Here is a 20,068-nt window from a genome sequence, read left to right on the forward strand (position 1 = left end):
AAATAATCCATTCTGCGAGTCTCTTCGTCTTGCGGTTTTTTCGTCTTGCGAAGCATCCCTATTAGCGGCTTAGCGGCTTAGCGCTATTAGCGGCTTAGCGCCTTAGCGGCTATTAGCGGCTTAGCGGCTATTAGCGGCTTAGCGGCTATTAGCGGCTTAGCGGCTTAGAAAAAGGGGGGGAAGGAAAAAACTCGCAAGACTCGCAAGACGTTTTCGTCTTGCGAAGCAAGCCCATAGGGAAATTCGTCTAGCGGGTTTTTCGTCTTGCGAGGCATTCGTCTTGCGGGGCACCACTGTATTGCTTGGAAGCTGCTGTGTTAAGTGGTATACATTGTTGAAATAAGTAACTAACTGAATGCTTGACATTTTACTCATATGGGGAAAAGCAGAATGCTTTGTTGGCAAGGAAGAGAGAGAAAATACCTAGCTTCCACTCAAATAATTTGCTGTCACAATGTGTTGTGGCTCTAAAAGGGGATTTGTTAAATTTCATGGAGGAGATGTCTTATCGATGCCTTCTATACATGAACAATAGCAACTCCCTGCTCAGTGAAAGCCTCTCTCTTGAAATTTTCTGTTCCCTGGGAGTGAACAGGGGGGAGGCTTGTTTTCTTTGTCCTGCTCACTGGATCCCTGGGGGCATCTGGACAGAAGGACTTGGAAACCAAATGCTGGACTAAACTGAAACACTACGTTTTATATACACAAATGCTGGGCACTTGGATAGTGTCATCCATACGTATATCTAGGTTACTTACCGGTAACCCATCTTTGCCAGAAATGCCCTGAAACAGAAACAGAAACAAACTTTACAAAACTTGTGTGAAGAGATTAAAATCAACCGATCAATACTGGCTAGCATTTTATGTTGTATTAACGATAACCTCTTCCTTGTTGCGCTGATAAAATATTTTTTTATCTTTGTCTCCTGCCTACTCTCTCTGCACCAATCCCCACTTTGGGTACCTATAAAACCTACATAACTACCACCAATTGCTGGTTCTCCCTTAAAATGGACTACTGCTTTGACAGAATTTGTCTCCAGCTTGCAGCCCAGCAATATGTGATGAATTGACATGTGTTACCTCTAAGTCTGGAGCATGCCCAGACCTTTATTCAAGCAGCTCAACAAAGCAAGACATAACAACTGTATCTGATTTTAGTCAAATGCAGGCGGAAGTTGTTTATTATTATTATTATTATTATTATTATTATTATTATTATTATTTATTATTATCTGTACCCCGCCCATCTGGCTGGGTTTCCCCAGCCACTCTGGGCGGCTTCCATAGAAACCAAAAATACACTAAGTTATCACACATTAAAAACTTCCCTGAACAGGGCTGCCTTAAAATGTCTTCTGAATGTCAGGTAGTTAATTATTGCTTTGACATCTGATGGGAGGGCGTTCCACATGGCGGGCGCCACCACCGAGAAGGCCCTCTGCCTGGTTCCCTGTAGCTTTGCTTCTCGCAATGAGGGAACCGCCAGAAGGCCCTCGGCGCTGGACCTCAGCGTCCGGGCAGAACGATGGGGGTGGAGACGCTCCTTCAGGTATACTAATTCCATATTAACTAATTCCATATTAACTAATTCGCAAACTAAGGCCCGGGGGCTGTATGCGGCCCAATCACCTTCTAAATCCGGCCCATGGACAGTCCAGGAATCAGTGTGTTTTTACATGAGTAGAATGTGTCCTTTTATTTAAAATGCATCTCTGGGTGCATCTCTGTGGGGCATAGGAATTCGTTCATTTACCCCCCCCCCAAAAAAAAATATAGTCCGACTCCCTACAAGGTAGAGGGACAGAGGACCAGCCCCCTGCTGAAAAAGTTTGCTGACCCCTGGTGTACATCAAGATCTGCTGTCCCTCTGTTCCTGCCCCTGAGGCAGTCGCCTCCCCATGCCCTGTGGGTGAGCCGGTGCTGGACAAACAAGATAATCCACTGACAGATTTGCCACACATTTAGAGTGGTGTGCTTAGTGTTGCGGCTGAAGAAATAAATGGGGTAACAAACAGGCTGAGATGTGTTTGCCTCAGGCCGCCTGAGAAAATGCATCAGGTTTGCTCGGACTGCGTTGACATGTGGGCAGAAGGTGGAGCTGCTCCAGCCCCAAGAATTCTGAAGCAGGAGCCAATATCAAAGGTGGCCTTCACTCGCTCCACTGGCAGCAGCCAGTGTCAAAACATGATGCTGGCCACTCGGACTTCCTCAGAACAAATTAGGAAGCTGCTCCCAGAAGTGGCTTTGGCTGCTGTTGGCACAGGTCAGGGTAAGTTTTGTAGCTACTTTTCCTTCCTGCTTACACATACCAGGAATGGGTCTAAAGTGCTGCTTTGATGGTATATTTGCTAAACGTGCTCAAGAGAAGCCAGATGTGTGCAAGAAGGCAATCTGTGTTATGTTGTTGCTGGTTGAAGGGCTTCAAGAGAGGAAACGGCTGAATAGAACAACCCCTTGTGTGCATACCTTTGGACATGGCCTTACTTGTCTAACTGCAAACCTCACAAAAGTATCCAATTTAAGCAACACCACTTTGATTGCCAGTTCGGCTTTTTGACTGCTACTCTTAACAACCTATTATTTAAGCTGTTTTTGTCCCATCTGGTGGGAGGAAGATGTTTTAAAGAAGGTAGGGCTGCCATATTTCAAAAAGTAAAAACTGAAAGTTGTTGATGCCCAAAACCCCATGATTTTTTGATTGACTTGTCTAAGGTCCAAGACAAAGCGTCGCCTTTTGGAAATTCCCACCAAATGTCAATTCCCCCTTTGAAATCCCGGTAATGTCCGGGAAAATCTGGATGTATGGCAGCTTTAAAAGAAGGGGATTTAAGGAGCAGGTTTGGCTTTCCCTCCTGATGGTTCATGCTGGACTTTAAATCACATGTATCCTGCTTTGTAGTGGACCAGGAAGGCCTGGGCTGGGACCTGCCATCATCAGGGATATTTGCAGCTTGAGAAGTGCCACTGAATTTTAGGAAACATTTTTAGCTCACTTCTGAAAACCATAGTCTCAGAAAGTAACAGCTGATTTATATCATACGTATGCTGAATGAGTTTAGACAAGAGAGAATCATAGAATCATAGAGTTGGAAGAGACCACAAGGGCCATCGAGTCCAACCCCCTGCCAAGCAGGAAACACCATCAGAGCACTCCTGACATATGGTTGTCAAGCCTCTGCTTAAAGACCTCCAAAGAAGGAGACTCCACCACACTCCTTGGCAGCAAATGCCACTGTCGAACAGCTCTTACTGTCAGGAAGTTCTTCCTAATCTTTAGGTAGAATCTTCTTTCTTGTAGTTTGGAACCATTGCTACGTGTCCGCTTCTCTGGAGCAGCAGAAAACAACCTTTCTCCCTCCTCTATGTGACATCCTTTTATATATTTGAACATGGCTATCATATCACCCCTTAACCTCCTCTTCTCCAGGCTAAACATGCCCAGCTCCCTTAGCCGTTCCTCATAAGGCATCGTTTCCAGAGGGCAGACAACAATATTTAAAGGAAGCCAGTAGCAGTGGAAGGAGACTGAGGCAGCAGTGCCAAGAAGAGTCAGGACCTGGGACAAATGGTGCTGATGCCAGCTAGCCAGGAGCAGCCCAGCTTACAGGCCTGGGGCTTGCCCTTAAAATCCTGGGCTTCAAGTAAGTGCTGGGAGGCTGGCTGGTCATCATCTAGAAGACCTCTGGGGTCTGTTCACTAGGGGATCACAGTATGGTTTCTTTATTTCTCCTGAAGCATGACCATGAGAAACTGGGTCCATGTTTGTTTAACTGACCTGTCAATTAAATGAAAATGCATAATGCCAAACAAAAACATTTCAGACTGAACCTTCAGGTTCTACAGGTCTCGGACTATGAGCCCTAGAGGTCAGTACCAGCTCCCTAACCATTGTGTCACCAAAAGAACTCTACTGCTTCCTTCAAATTACTGTACTCAATTTGCTCCTCAGCACCAACCTTTCCCATTCGCCCTCAGCTCCTTTGGGATGAAGGCTGGATATAAAATAATAATAACAATATTAATAATGGAGTTAGAATCAAGAGTTTAGCTTATAACTAATGCATGAAGATTAAAACGCCTCATTGCTTGGTAGGGTTCAGTTAAAACCATTTATCTCACATTGTGTCCATTTTAATTTATGTCCAAAACACTTCCCATTTCTGCAATTTTTTCACATCCACATTCATTTAATACAGTGGAACCTTGGTTGTCGAACACAATCTGTTCTGGAAGACCGTTGGACTTCTGAAACGCTCAGCAACCGAGGCACAATTGCTGGTTGGCAAAATCCATTGAAAAATGAAGAAACATGCCTCGGAAGCTATTCGACTTCTGGGTTGTCAGCATTCGAAAGCCGAAACGTTCAACTTCTGAAGCATCAGCAACCAAAGTACCACTGTACCGTTCTTCTTCCTCTTAGAAGCATTTCACTCCTTACCTGTCCTCAATACCCTCAGCCCCTCAATGCCCTCACTGCCCTTTAATTCCACTAGTTGTGGCAATCTGCATAGTGCTCTTCACAACATCACAATGTTCTGCATGATGTGGTGACATCACAGATGCACAAAGACAAAAAAAACTTTTATGTGTTTATTATTTAACGACATGGGTTGCCGCAGCCAACGGAATTTAACAACATTGTGTGGACAAATGAGACCAAAGCAAATTAGGACCAAGTATAAAAGAAAAGAAAAATGTGCTAAAAAGAAGTAGAAGAGTTTGGATTTGATATCCCACTTTATCACTACCCGAAGGAGTCTTAAAGCGGCTAACATTCTCCTTTCCCTTCCTCCCCCACAACAAACACTCTGTGAGGTGAGTGGGGCTGAGAGACTTCAGAGAAGTGAGACTAGCCCAAGGTCACCCAGCAGCTGCATGTGGAGGAGCAGAGACGCGAACCCGGTTCACCAGACTACCGCTCTTAACCACTACACCACACTGGCTCACCCAGGGGAAGAGAAAAGAGTGTTGAATAACCTTGAAACAGTGCAAATGCACATCAAGGTGAGTATTTTTGTTAGTTTCCTATGGCTGTATCCAATTATGCTGCCTCACAAAAGCAGAAAACACTTTGCACAGATCTAGTGTTCAGTGAGAGTGCAATACTTACAGGTTTACCATCCAGTCCAGGCTTTCCAGGAAGCCCAGGTTGTCCAACAGTCCCAGGTTCTGCTTCATCCAGGCCTGCTTTTCCTGGTGGCCCTGGTGGTCCTTCCTCTCCCCTTTCCCCTTTTTCACCTTTTTGGCCCTTCAGGTAGAAAACATACAGTTATGGCTATGAGCCTAAACTGATTTATTTGGAACTCATCCCCATTTGGAACAAATGGGTTTGCTTCTCAATAAACATGGCCAGAACTGGACAGTGAACTTTATATTCGTACTATAAGGCATAACTGAAATTAAAGATTAAAGAACCTAATTAAAGAACCTGGACATTATACCCAAGGGTCTTAGAATTAAGAACCCTCTACAATCCACGTATCCCACTGAATATGCAAGAAAACTATGCAACACTTTCTCTAGGTATCTGAAGAAGTGTGCATGCACATGAAAGCTCATACCAAGAACTGACTTAGTTGGTCTTTAAGGTGCTACTGGAAGGAATTTGTTTTGTTTTGAAATTAAAGAGACTGTGCAACCTAGGTAAGGGATGCTTTGGCAAGGGTGGGTGCAGAAGGCGCAGGGAAGGACTTCCCTATAGGACAAGCCACCCCTGATTTGGAGTTACGTATATTCATGCACAATTGTGTCGAAGAAAGTTGTTAGTGTGAAGCATCCCTGGCATATGCTGCATTCTGTGGGAAGGGCAGCTGATTCCCCACACCAGCCCCTCCAAGGAAGGAATCCAAGGACAACTTTAGACCACAATCCGAAACATGTTTACTCAGAGGTAAGCCCCACTGAGCCCAGCAGGTCTGATTCCCAAGTAAGTGGATGACGGTTTGCAGCCTTACTCCTGCATGAAACCATACTTGCCTTTTCTCTGCCTGTAACTTGCAGAAAAGCATCACGAGGCTCAGCTGTTGTTTTTAATATTTCCTGAGCCATAGTGGTAAGTTCACTTTCCTGTTTTCTAATTTCTGTAGTGGTTAAACCTAAAGGGGGGTGGGAGGCAGAAATTGCATGCGTCATAAAAATATGCAAGAGACTGCATAATATAACATCATCTGTCAGGAATGACATAATGGTGTTAATTTGGTTCATCGGAGGGCGGGGGCGGGGAGCACTGAAAAAAATGACAGTAAATGACAATACCAAAAAATAAAGCAAAAGACAAATTCTAAGCTGAAAACAACTGTGGGTTGTTGTTTTTTAAAGGTAGTCAAAACAAAACAAATTCCTTCCAGTAGCACCTTAAAGACCAACTAAGTCAGTTCTTGGTATGAGCTTTCGTGTGCATGCACACTTCTTCAGATACCATGTGTGCATGCACACGAAAGCTCATACCAAGAACTGACTTAGTTGGTCTTTAAGGTGCTACTGGAAGGAATTTGTTTTGTTTTGACTATGGCAGACCAACACGGCTACCTATCTTTAAAGGTAGTGTTTAACTAAAATGATCATAACACTCTAAGCTACAATTAAACCGACACAAGCAAAGAGTTTAAAATTACAGTGCCTTGTTCTTCGACTTTAGTTGGTCCCAAAGTTGCTTCTAAGAGATGGTGGCCTGAAAACTCCATCTCTTCAGAATGAGGTGCTGTCGTTGGTGGAGCTCCTACAGGCCCAGCTGTTGTTTCTTCAGATACATTCTGAGTCAGGTGCTAGACAAGAATGCAAGGCAAATGTTATCTGGATATTATTACTGGGAAAACGCATTGTTGTGAAAGGCAGAGCATAAATCTGTGTGCTTTGTTCTTTTTCAAGGTACTTTTGGATCCATGACAATGCTATTTCCCCCCCTAAACATCACTTACTTTCTAGATAATAATCAAATAAATAATCAAAAGTGTGTGAAATAGAGGGTGTGGTTGGCCCATGGAAGTAACTCTGCTGAGCTAACACACCCAGTAAGTTAGAAGTAATACCAGCAGAGGCTGGTTCATTAGGGCAATTACCAGTGGGAATTGTAAGCAAAAAGTGCAAAAGTTCCCTCCAAATTCACAAAACTCTTAAAGCCGCAGACTTTTCTGTTTCCCACACACTCCTGAGCCCTCCATTCAAACTTAGAGAGGTACGTATTTCATTCAATCTCCTGTTCAATCAGCTCTTTGCAGCGGCGTAGCGTGGGTTGTCAGCACCCGGGGCAAGGCAAGTAATTTGCGCCCCCTAACCCCTAACCTGCCGCCGCTGCCAGCTTCTTTTTGCTGCTGCCTGGGCTGGTCGGGTGTGGTTCTCTCCCGCGCTCAGTGCTGCGCTGGGCGGCCGCTGCACTGTCCCTCCCCCAGATAGTCCCTCCCTCGCTCTCTCTCCGCTCCGCACCGCAACGCACGCCTGGCACCCTCCCCCCTCCACAGTGGGCGGCGACCCGGCAGCTCGGATCGGATTCGCACAGCCAGCACTGCAGTGAGAGAGAGTGAGTGAGCCAGGTAGGGGCAGAGAGCTGCGAGTGCACCCCCCACGCTACGCCACTGGCTCTTTGCCCTGTTCAGCCAGTCCCAATCCAAAACATTGCTATGGCCAGCAGGTCCCTTCCATCTAGAGGGATGGAAGAACACTTCCTTCTAGAGGGATATTTCCCTTGCCTGAAAAAGCAGACATTTTTTTAGCTAAAAACACCTGCGTATGAAAAACTTAGTGCAATTGTGTTTGTTACAGGAGCGTTTGCAATGTGCTCTAGGCAACAGTGGCACCAATAAGCAGCTTTAACTGACTGGCAGCTGGGTTGTTTAAAAGTATGGGCCTTCATTTGCTTCACTCTATGCTTCCAGCTTTGGACAGCTTGCTTGGTTTTTGCAATGCTCCTGTGTGAACATCTGTTGGGTGACTCTGCTGGCTATTATATACAGTCTTGAGCTCTGCTTTGGCATTTGGCAAGGAAGAACGCACTGAGATCCAGTGAGCATTCTCTGCAGCCAGGGACTTGTTGGCATGTAGACACTTCACAGCTGGCAAAAACGTTTTAAGTTTTGTTAGCGGCAGCATAAATCTTGGGAAATTCAACGCACTGAAGTTCTCTCTAGCATGCCCTTTTAAGTCCATGGGTATTTAACATACCATTTTTTTAAAAAAATGAAGCTATGAATCCTCCTCAAAGTAAAAAAAGACTTTCCCATTAAATTCTTACGGCTTTAAAAAACGGATCACTTCACGAGGCTTTCTGGCTTATGATTGTTTGGCTTCAAAATCTACACGATGTAAAACATGGGGTGATTATTGCACACAAAGAGCCTTAGTCTAGCTGTAAGGAGGGCTTCACACAAACTGCTCTTTGTCTGGAGGCGGAATGAGGGGCAGAAGACAGTTGCCAAAGGAGCGAGTGAAGAGGCTACATATAGGATAGTACTTGTCTTTAAGCCATGAAATCACCTCCCCTCTCAGCTTCATTCCTTGGTATTGCATTAGTTCAGTGTCTGCATCTGCTGGGAAAGTATTTTATCCCTCTGAAGTATCTTAAGGGAGACCCATCAAGATTCAGCTTGATTCCCTGATGCAATATACAAAAAACACCTGAAGCCTAGAATCTACATGCTAGCACATTAGAGCACATTATAGTTCCTATTAATATTACTCCCTACTTTAAATAACTAGTATAAATAAGTTAGGCAGTGGACACAGGGAATCCATCTTTATGGAATCATTCACATTACTGGATAGAAAAAGCACAGTGTACAAAATGCATTTCTGTATATATAAACGTTTAGACTAACATAGTCTATCTTTATTTTTGCCTAACAAATAATTCTGATGCAATTCTGGAGCTCCCTGCTCTACGAGAAACAACTGACGAATTTTAAGGGAAGCAAAAATGGCTTGGTAAGAGTAGTAAAACTTGCCAGTGGGGGGTGGAGGTGGGATTCCACATATTCTATTCCATTTCAAGGTGACTGGGGCAGATTGTAGTAATGGTATAACATGGAAAGAAGTCATCACCCACCATTAATTAGGGTATGTTTCCAGGTGTCATTCCAATTAGCAACAATAGTGTCCAAACAGAAATTGCAACCAAAATATCTGATAGAAGAACTTCCTGCTGTAGGTTTTGAGTGTCCCTATTGCTGTGATTCTGTCTCTCATACCATTACAAGGTGATTGGAACGAGAACTTCACCCACTAGAACACTTGGATGGTGGGTCGGTGGCTGTCGGTCAGTAGCAAACCATTGTAAGTGGAAACATCCTAACTATCCCAAACTTTTACTTGTAGGTACAGAGGACCGACTTTCTGGGAATGAGAAATAACCCTTTTAATGTCATTTACTTATTTATCTATTGAATTTATATACTGCCCTATGCCCAGAGGTCTCAGGGCGGTCATGAACCGTATTTACAACACAAACAACAGAAATGATGTTTTGAATTAAAGTTAAATTGGTATAATCATAAGCATATCATTTTGGCTTTGCCAGCTATGACTTTTAGTGCATAGAACATTATTTTGCACATTAATAGGAAGCCACTACAATAAAGCCAGGGGTGCCTACTTGAATAAAATATTGGGGGAGCCCAGGTAAGTCCCGCCCTGCATAATCGTTCACATGACGTGGTGCATGCACACCAATTGAACAGCAATGCTCATCAACTTTGCCCCACCCCCAGCCCCCTCAAATATTTTGTTGGGAGAGCAGGCGAAGACCCCTTGGCCCCTAGGAGTTGGCTCCAATGGATAAAGCTGAACAAGATCTAAATCATTCCTCTTCTCCCAGGCCATTGGCTAATTAAAAACCTATGGCCCTTTAAATGGCGGTATTGCTTTTGGTTGTTGTTATCCACAGGGGGAGGAATGACTGCTGGGGGCAGCGCAGAGAAAAGAAACTCCCTGGTGCATCTGCAGCAGCACTGCTGGATGCCTTCCTCTGCCCCAGCTGCAGCAAAACATGTCTCTCCCTTATCAGTCTCTGCAACCACAGCAAGTGCTGTACCTCACCAATGGTTTGACTTCACCCCCAAAGGCGCAATTCTCATTGTCTCCTGAGACAGACAGACGCCAACAACAAAAAGTTATGATGCCATGTATTTTTGTGGTTTTATACTGTAAATTGTCCTATGATCCTTGGATGAATGGCAGTGTAGAAATTTAATAAATAATCACTATCATAATACTTACTGGGGCTTGTGAGGGCCGAATGATTTCTTGTGTCTCAGGGACACCCTCCTGTTCTTGAATGCTGTTGTAGCCACTGCTTTCTCCTGAAGCCTATCAGAAACAGGTAGGCCACAATGAAGAATTTAGGTCATGCCCACATGAGAAATTCCATAAGTAATGAGTGTGTGCAAGCCTTAGCAATTTGCACAGACACATGTATGTTCAAAGCATTAATTACTTCATTAAGTAAGATAGAAGAATAAATCCTAGGCTATCCATCTCTGGTGCAGTCAGCTGTTGCTGCATGTAGTTCCAGGTTCATACTCAATGAACACAACTCTTGTAAAGAATCATTAAACCAAACATGCATCAAACAATTTAGCCTGTTGCAGCAAAAAGTGAGTGTGCAAGATCTTGCACAATTTCATCTCACCCATAACTGGTGAAGCGAAAACAGGCACCTCCCCCCAGCTGCTTTCCTACCCAGGGGGAGTGGAATTCAAGGTTTGTGACCCTCAGCTGAAGAGCTGGGCACACTGGGAGCTGTAAGCAACTTTTAATAAAAAGCGATGACTCCTGCTTTTGTTGTGGAAACAGCTGTATCAAAACCAAGCTTCCAATCCTTGTTGTAACTGCAGAAAACGTGTGCCGGGAAGTACTCACATATGGGTCATCATCCTCACACTGGTCTTCGGTAGCTCTTGGATCCGGTTTGATTGTGAGCTGCTGGATGGAGCCCTGAAAGGAAGCAGAAGAGCCAATCAAGGGGACATTCTGTATAACGAATCCCACCAAGAGCATGGGACTGGACACTTTGGGTGGTGGCTGCTGTCTTTGAAAAGAACAGATGTAGGTCCGTTAGGTCCAGTTGTGACCGACTCTGGGGTTGCGGCGCTCATCTCGCTTTATTGGCTGAGGGAGCCAGTGTACAGCTTCCGGGTCATGTGGCCAGCATGATTAAGCCGCTTCTGGTGAACCAGAGCAGCACACGGAAACGCCGTTTACCTTCCCGCTGGAGTGGTACCTATTTATCTACTTGCACTTTGACGTGCTTTCAAACTGCTAGGTTGGCAGGAGCAGGGACCACTGAGTCCAGACAGAGGTTAAAAGTGAACAAAAAAAAGTTTATTTTACAAACATTAACAAGTTTATGGTTTCTCAGATAATATTCTGGTCAGTTTCTTAACTTTAGTTTCTTTACCGGCCTATACCTTCCTAGTACCTTCTGACTATCTCAACTGTTTGACTGACACCTCTTAACAAAGTCTCTCCCTCTCTCACACCAGACTAGCCCAACCCACAGACTTACAGTGGTGCCTCGCAAGACAAAATTAATTCCTTCTGCGAGTCTCTTCGTCTTGCGGTTTTTTCGTCTTGCGAAGCACGGCTATTAGCGGCTTAGCGGATTAGCGCTATTAGCGGCTTAGCGGCTATTAGCGGCTTAGCAGCTTAGCAGCTATTAGCGGCTTAGCGGCTTAGAAAAAGGGGGAAAAAGGAAAAAAACTCGCAAGAACTCGCAAGACGTTTCGTCTTGCGAAGCAAGCCCATAGGGAAATTCGTCTTGCGAAGCACCTCAAAAAACGGAAAACTCTTTCGTCTAGCGAGTTTTTCGTCTTGCGAGGCATTCGTCTTGTGGGGCACCACTGTATCTTCTCTGTCTCTTCTAACTCCAGACTGTCTTCTCAACCACCCTAACGCTAACTCCTGCCCAAAAACCTTTGTGCTTAAAACCTTATACACAGTTAACTCTGCCCCTTGGGTTCCCATTAGTTAGTCATTTTACAATTAGTTAACCCTTTCCCCATGAACCCGGTATGATGTCACACACCTAGGAGGACAAACGCCACACTGCCTTTCCTTCAAGGAATGCAGGGCAGCGTATTAAAATAGCATGGCAGTCCAGAGCACCTTTGGTGAACATGTGCTTTTGGAAGTAACAAGTCTGAGGAGCTTTTACAACTGAGAATCTGTCAACATGCAATAAGTGTTGGAAATGTAAAGAAAAGGAAGGGTCATTTTATCATATGTGGTGGGAATGTAAGAAGGTGAAGGGCTTCTGGGAAATGATATATAATGAGTTGAAAAAGATGTTTGAATATACATTTGCTAAGAAACCAGAAGCTTTTCTGTTAGGAATTATAGGAAGAGAAATTAACAGAAGTGATTATAAACTTTTCCAGTATGCAGTGACTGCGGCAAGAATCCTAATGGCCCAAAAATGGAAACAAGAGGAACTACCGACAGTGGAAGAGTGGAGGCTGAAACTTATGGACTTTGCAGAATTAGATAAAATGACTGGAAAAATTAGATACCAGAAAGATCACAAGTTCACTCAGGACTGGAGAAAGTTTACGATTTATCTGGAAAATATTTGTGATGAACAGACAACGTTAGTTGGATTTAAAGAGGCTTTGTGATGAGAAAGAGTATTGTGAAGACAAAATAAGATGTAAGGATATTACAAACTGGCAATATATGATAAAGGAAATGCGGAACAAATATAAAAACATGAGGATTGTGGGATAAGCTGGTGGAAGTCAAAAATTTGTAAATTGTTGAATATGGTTGTGTTTGAATAATTTGTAAAAGAAAATTTCTTAAAAATTAATAATAATAAAAAAGAGAATCTGTCAAAGGGAGGTAAGGAAGGCAAAGGAGAGAACAAAGTGCAGTAACATGCACCTAAATGCACTTACATGCAGGGGCGTAGGAAGGGGGGGTTCGCCCCAGGTTCCATCATGGAGGGGGGTGTCAAAAAGGAACAATTACTGCCCTACTAGGGCGGTTCATTAAAAACTTTTTTTGAAAGGTCTTATCTTACTACACTAGGGATTATATAGCTGCATCTGAAATTTCATGAATATTAGTTAATATCTTGACCCTCGTCCATGAAAACAACTGTTTACTTGGCCGTTTTTCTATGTCGTGAAGGCTGAAATTTCAATTCAGTGGAGCCAAAACAGAATCCATCCTGTAGATTTAAGTATCTGTCCACAGTCGCCTCCTTGTTATCAGAGGCCCATAATCCACATTCCTTTGTAAGAAAATATGAAATAACGTAAAACTATTTTTGCAGGCAAAAAAAAAAATAAAAATAAAAATAAAAATAAAAATCAATTGGGGGGGGGGTGACAAGAAATTTTCTGCACCGGATACCACCTGACCTTCTTACGCCTCCACTTCCACGTACCTTTTCACATGTATTCAAATGATTCAAATGATCGACTGATTTGTATCCCAACGTTTTTAGGGAGCTTGGAGTGGCCAATATAGTTCCCCTCTATCCCCTCTTTCCATTTTATCCTCACAACAACTCTATGAGTCATCTTACGCTGTATGTTGAATGCCCCCCTGCACATTTTTTAAAAAGGCAGGGGGGAAGGTTAGTTCAACTTTGAGTATACAGGGAAGTATTTTGTGAATGGGCAATCAACAAACACACTCTACAAATAAATAAATAAATAAATAAATAAATAAATAAATAAATAAATAAATAATTTCACCTGTGGTTTAAAATTCTAGAAATGTACCTGTGAGTACTGTCACACACAAAAAGCACTGTAACATAACCTACAATTCTGGCAAGGTTGGTTGTTTGGGAGCTTCAAAAGCTTTCTTCAGCCTGAACATCACAGCGACTGATACCAAAAGGCATTAGCACGCTTATGAACCGGCAGAGTATTGGCAGTTCGTGTAACATCTGACATCTTTCTGCAGGGCCTGCAAGACAGAGCTGTTCCACCAGGCCTTTGGTCAGGGCGCAGCCTGACTCCCTCCTCTGGCAATCTGCACAGAATTTTGCTTAACGGTTGCCATCAATTTGATTTTAATTAATTTTTATAATGAAATGTTTTTAGAATGTTGGATTATTTGATTGTTGGTAGCTGCCCTGAGCCCAGCTTCGGCTGGGGAGGGCGGGATATAAATAAAATTTATTATTATTATTATTATTATTAACAGAACTCAGTAGCACAGCGTTTTGACTAATCTACATATAATACACTCGGAGCATTCTGACTTAGCTCCTTCCTCTTTCTCATCAGACAGCAAAGAGAAAGAGAACAAGGGACAATCGTCCCACTTCACAGAACACAGTAACACAAAACATCCTGTCTCCGTAACTTCCCCCACTGTGAAATGAAAACTTACACCGTCATATGATAGACAACAATCTCATGACTGCAAACACGGAGCAAGAATCCCAACGCAGGTTTGGATGTGGGTTGGGCCAGGGGGCGCAGCTGACGGAGCAGGAAGGCCTCAGGTCCACGCCCAGGACATTTAAGCAGCCCGTATTTGGGGTCCTCACCTGGGTTTTTTCCCTCGTCATGGACACAAAATTGCATATGAGTATATGCAAATTCATGTCCTCTTTTTTGAGTGGAACAGAAGACTCAATCTAGACATACATGCATTGAGCCTAGAAAATCCTGTTGGCATCTTTGTATTCTGTTCTGGTCACCACACCTCAAAAAGGATATTGCAGAGCTGGGAAAGGTGCAGAAAAAGACAAGCAACCTTGCCAAGGAACTGGAGCAAATCTTAATATTTTGGACGCTATTGGGGGGGGGGGGAGTAAAAGGGAACATGACAGAGGTCCATAAAACTATGCACAGTGTGGCGAAAATAGAGAAGTTTTTCTCTTCTCACACAACACTCAGAGTCACCCAATAAAGCCGAATCCTGGAAGATTTGGGACAGACAAAAGGGAGTATTTCTTCACACAGCACATGGTTAAACAATGGAATTTGATACCACAAGATGTAGTGAGGGCTGCCAACTTGGGAATTAGATACAATTGTGGAGGATAAAGCTGTCAGTGACTACTAGTCATGAAGGCTATGCACTGCTATGGATAGGAATAACCTATTTCCAGTGCATGTCATAATTAAGTTCCATCTCATTTCTTCACTAATGTGCAACTGTTTTTTTTTAAAAAAATAAAAGTCCATGTGAAAATTTGAAAATACCTATTTTATCATAAAATATTTAAATCTCAGTATATGCCTTTCTAAACATATTTTATTAAAAAAACCCCAACCATTTTAAAATGCATTTGGGTGTTGTCAGGGAACTGACATCAGAGCGAGAGGTGGAGGCAAGGCTCCAAAATGATGCAGGAGAGGGGACCAGCAGGGGGGAAGGAATTCAGCGTAACACTAGTAGAGAAGAGGAGGAGATGGAGGATTTGGAGACAGGGCTCCAAGACCCTTCACCAGAGACTAGTGGAGAGAGCGCTGACATGCCTCTGCCTTCCCCTTACTTGCGCAGACGAGTTCCGTGCAGGGAAAGTAGGAGGAGACTTGGCGTCAAACAGCTCTTATGCTGGAAGAGGTTCAAGAAACGCCCACTGATGGATTCTGCAAGCGACTGACCGGCCACGGAGTGTGGGCTGTCAGCCAAGGCATGGTGAACCAGGCAATCTAACTGAAATTGAAGGCAACTTACGCACAAGTAACCCCTTACAACCATTACAGGTGTGTTTTTGAGCAATGTTCAGGGAAGTGTTTCTGATCCATCTATCAGAATGGTACGTGGAGATTGGGTCAGTTCACTTAAAAATGCAGACCCTCCATCCCCTGCTAGGATTCTCTCCCCCACATAATCACTCTTAGTAACTAAGAGTTTGCCTTCCAGGTGCCAGTATCAATTCTCCTTGTCTCAAGAACCATCAGGACCAGCCCTACCATTAGGCGGAATGAGACAACTGGCTGAGGCAGCGGATGCTGAGGGTCAGGGAGCAGGCAGAGCTTTGTGTGCCAAGCTGGCTTGCTGCCTATTGGTGCAGCGGATGAAGCTGTCCCAATACCAGTGCCAGCACAGTCAGCTTCTGTACGTGGAATGGGGTGGTGGTGCCGCCATCTTGCCCTTTTCCTTGGGCATGTCTTGGGCTGGCCCTGAGAGCCATGGACCAAACCTCTTTCCTGGAGAACCGCTGTGATAAACTAGCTGCAGAATAATCCACACATTTACTACATGGTGTACTTACGGTGAATCTTTCCAGTCCTGTCACTCCAGCGTTGCCAACAAATATTCCTGAGCTTGATTCAAAGAGCAAGGGCTGATCTGATCTCTGAAACTGCACCCTGTGATATTCCTCGCAGTCCATAAACAGTGCAATGTCATTGCCCTGGACAGCTATTGTAAAGCGATTCCATTTGTTGGTCATCACTGGGACTTTAAACGAAGCAGCTTCTCGGGATATGTGGGAACCTGGTTCAGTGTAGTACATAATTATTCTCTGGGTGCTGTCATCCACAGGCGATAGTCTGGCTCCCAAATAAATTGTCTTCTGAAAGGCATCCATTACAGCGAACAAGACACCTCCACGGTCGCTGTTTGGTTTGACGGTGACGGCGATAGCAAAATCTCTGTAGAACGGTTGAGGTATCAGAGTCCTTGTCAGACGGCCAATGTTAGCCTCTGGCCCAAAACTGTATGCGGGGAACCCTCCATAACCGGTAATGAAGGAGACAGAAGGTGGAAGTGGGACTCCTATTAGTTCGGTGAGATCAAGGTGCTCCTTTGACCCTCTTTCTGTAACACAAAACAAAAAGTATTATTAGTAAGAGCATGCAGTCAGGATTCTATCCAACTTTTCAGGAAGAGCCATAAGTTTGTTCCAACCTTGCCAAATTCTCCGGACCAGTGAGAGACGGTTAAGCAGTAGACACTTCCATTTTTTTTATACCGTTAAATGTCACGTAACTTTAAACGTAGACCATCAGTACTGAGCTTCTGTTGCCTTTTGTTTCTGCATTGGTTTTCATCCTTCCCTGGGACCTGGGCACCCACAGCTCCCCTTGCAAAATTGCAGGAGGGGGTAATGAGTAGCAGAGAACCAGCAAGTGTGTGTGCTTAACCCATTCTTTCTCTTCTCTGGGCATCAAGAGATGGTGGGACAGCTGATCTACAGAGCAGATCAGTCACAGAAGCACACCACCCAACTGCCATTTCTTTGCTGCACATTCCCTCTGACACATACGGTGGTACCTCGGTTTTTTAACAGTTTAGTTCACGAACCACTTGGAACCCGAACACTGCAAACCCGGAAGTAAGTGTTCCGGTTTTCAAACTTTTCAGAAGCCGAAAGTGCTCCATTTTGAGTCCCCCTGTGTTTCCTGTTGTGCTGCTAATTTGCGTCCCCCCCCCCCCATGGTAATTCAAGACTTCCATTTCCAATTGCAGTGTTCTAAGGTGATATTTGGAGCTTATATTTGGTGCATAGCTGTCAACTTTTCCCTTTGGGAGGAATCCTATTCGGAATAAGGGAATTTCCCTTAAAAAAAGGGAAACGTTGCCAGCAATGATTTGGTGCTTTTGTTTTTACTATTTATTTTGCGTTTTTTGTTTTGAGGCTTTTTCAGCTAATTTGTTTTTGAGACTGTGTGGATCCCAGTTCAGGTACTGATTGATTGATTGATTGATTGATTGTGTGACTGCAGAAATGGATAAAAAAAGCCCCCCATCCAAACAATGACTATCATCAGCGCAGGTAAGAAAAAAAGTAATTTTAATTTTTATCATCTACAATACTGTTTTATTTATTTTATAGTACAGTACCTTGATTATTGCTATCATTTTATGGATCAATGGTCTCGTTAGATAGTAAAATTAATGTTAAATTGCTGTTTTAGGGGTTGTTTTTAAAAGTCTGGAACGGATTAATCCATTTTGCATTACTTTCTATGGGAAAGCATGCCTTGGTTTTGGAACGCTTTGGTTTTGGAACAGATGTCCAGAACGGATTAAGTTTGAGAACCAAGGGACGACTGTAGTTCCACCCTTGCTGAATTGCACTGTGCACCAAGCATTGAACGCGGTCTGAAAACCGTGCTCCAAGGCAAGTAGTTCTGCTGTGAAGCTACAACATTTCTGGCACATAGCTTGGTGCACTGATCTCTTCCCTCAGACCGCAGGCTCTCCCTCTTCCTTAGAAAGACCCTCATTTCCCTTCATTCAACAGAGAGGTGGTAGAACCGCTGACTCCTAATGCTCTCAGGCTGTCCCTTCCAAAAATTGGGGAAACCTGATTGCATGCTGCATTTGTGTTTTTCAAAGAACTCTTTGGCACTGACAAATCTAGTACAAAATCAGGGCGACCAGGAGATTTGGGCAGTGGCGTAGCGTGGGGGGTGCAGGGGGGGCCGGCCGCACCGGGCGCAACATCTGGGGTTAGGGTTAGGGGGCGCAAATCCACGGGTTAGGGGGCGCAAATCCATGGGTTAGGGGGCACAAATTACTTGCCTTGCCCCGGGTGCTGACAACCCACGCTACGCCACTGGATTTGGGGTTATCTGGAATGACTCAAAGAGTAGAAATGAAACACAGGCTCAACTGGTGTGAGGGAAGGGCTAGCCAAAATCTGTTGCTAAAACGTTTGAATGTATGGCTGGCAGCGCAATCATTACAAGGTTTCCTTTTGTTTAAATTACACAGAGCAGAGTACAGGAAAGTGCAGTCTAATCCCCTCCATTATAGAACAGCTTTATATTAATCCTTTGGAACACATAATCCAGCTTGTCTACATAGTTTGAAATGAAGCAAGAAAAAAAAATGCAAGTATAGACTGTAAGGGAAAAGACAAAATGGAAAGATTTCATCCTCGGAGAGTATTAAGTTTCTGGAATTCTCTTCATAAATCCCACTAATAGACAGACAGGTTTATTTCATGCATTTTGAACTGTTTTATTTAGCTGGTAGTACTTTGCCCACTGTCTTATATTGTGATTTGATTTAAAAATAATTGAATGCCTGTATGGAGTAACTTAGCTGCAGTTTTTCGAAGGTTTCCTAGTGATACCAATAACATGTCATCATAATGCCATAAATTAATAAATATGAATCTGATAAGGTCATGGAGAATATCAGCATTTCTCTCAAATAAATTAATACAACAATGAAAGAGAAGGCACAGAAGGTACTGTACTTTAATAGGTGCCTCCCCAGCAGAATGTAAGATTAGGGCAGGTTGGTATATGGAAAGACTTCCCATCAAGTATTCTGGTCCCAAGCTGAATTATTGACATATGCTGCTGTGGTACTGCAATCCCCATAATTAAATAATGTGGAATTTTTCATTAGTGTGTCATTTTTCCTGAATGAGAAGATGGTGGTGATTGTTTTAATGTATTTGATACACTGAGAACCAGGAACTTATTGTGGTTCCCTCATTGTAGGAGGCAAGGTTACAGGGAACCAGGCAGAGGGCCTTCTCGGTAGTAGCACCCTCCCTGTGGAATGCCATCCTGTCAGATGTCAAGGAAATGAACGACTATTTGACTTTTAGAAGACATCAGAAGGCAGCCCTGTATCGGGAAGCTTTCACCGTTTGATGTTCTACTGTGCTTAATGTTTTTAATTTGTTGGAAGCCACCCAGAACACCTGGGGCAGCCCTGGCAAATGGGTGGCATATAAATAATAACTTATTATTATCAAAATTTATATACTGCTCACTCAACAGAAAACCTCTAAGAGGTTTACAAACAAAATGCTCTAAACAGGATCATTATAGCCATCACACAAATTATGCAGAGAAACCAATAATTAATCTTCCAACTTTTAAACAAACGAAATGAAGCCATAGGAACATGAAGACATACTAAATTTAATTGTGGGAGTGGTGAGGCTCCCCCCCCCCCTCATGAAGTTAGAGGTTATCCACCTTTTCCTCTGTGCCATCATGCAATTTTTCATCATTGAAATCAATCCTTCAAAGCTGCTGACTGCTCCATAGTAGAAAAATTAAGTCTTCTGAGAGGAGAGCTTTTGAATTTGGGTGTAGGGAAAAGGTCATCTGAAACTACCTCCCTTGGCCCCCAGAGCTTTATTTCAAGGGAAAAAATGTGCTGGCACTCACCATGAAGTTGTTACAGTA

The 20,068-nt window shown here is 43.6% G+C and overlaps 1 protein-coding gene across 2 annotated transcripts in view; it reads right to left on the reverse strand.

Moving 5' to 3' along the window:
- Positions 1–20,068, reverse strand: part of COL15A1 (collagen type XV alpha 1 chain) — a 127,203-nt gene that overhangs the window by 62,623 nt on the left and 44,512 nt on the right. For both annotated transcript variants that reach the window (XM_081837215.1, XM_081837216.1), the window contains exons 3-9: positions 16,180–16,727; positions 10,854–10,928; positions 10,212–10,301; positions 6,625–6,769; positions 5,982–6,100; positions 5,116–5,253; positions 759–785 (exon numbers count right to left, since the gene is read on the reverse strand). In XM_081837215.1, coding sequence (XP_081693341.1) covers positions 759–785; positions 5,116–5,253; positions 5,982–6,100; positions 6,625–6,769; positions 10,212–10,301; positions 10,854–10,928; positions 16,180–16,727 — 1,142 coding nt within the window. The remainder of the gene's footprint in view (positions 1–758; positions 786–5,115; positions 5,254–5,981; positions 6,101–6,624; positions 6,770–10,211; positions 10,302–10,853; positions 10,929–16,179; positions 16,728–20,068) is intronic.

The sequence above is a fragment of the Podarcis erhardii genome, assembly GCF_964252035.2.
Source record: "Podarcis erhardii genome assembly, chromosome: 13".
In the NCBI taxonomy this organism is placed as follows: Eukaryota; Metazoa; Chordata; class Lepidosauria; order Squamata; family Lacertidae; genus Podarcis; species Podarcis erhardii.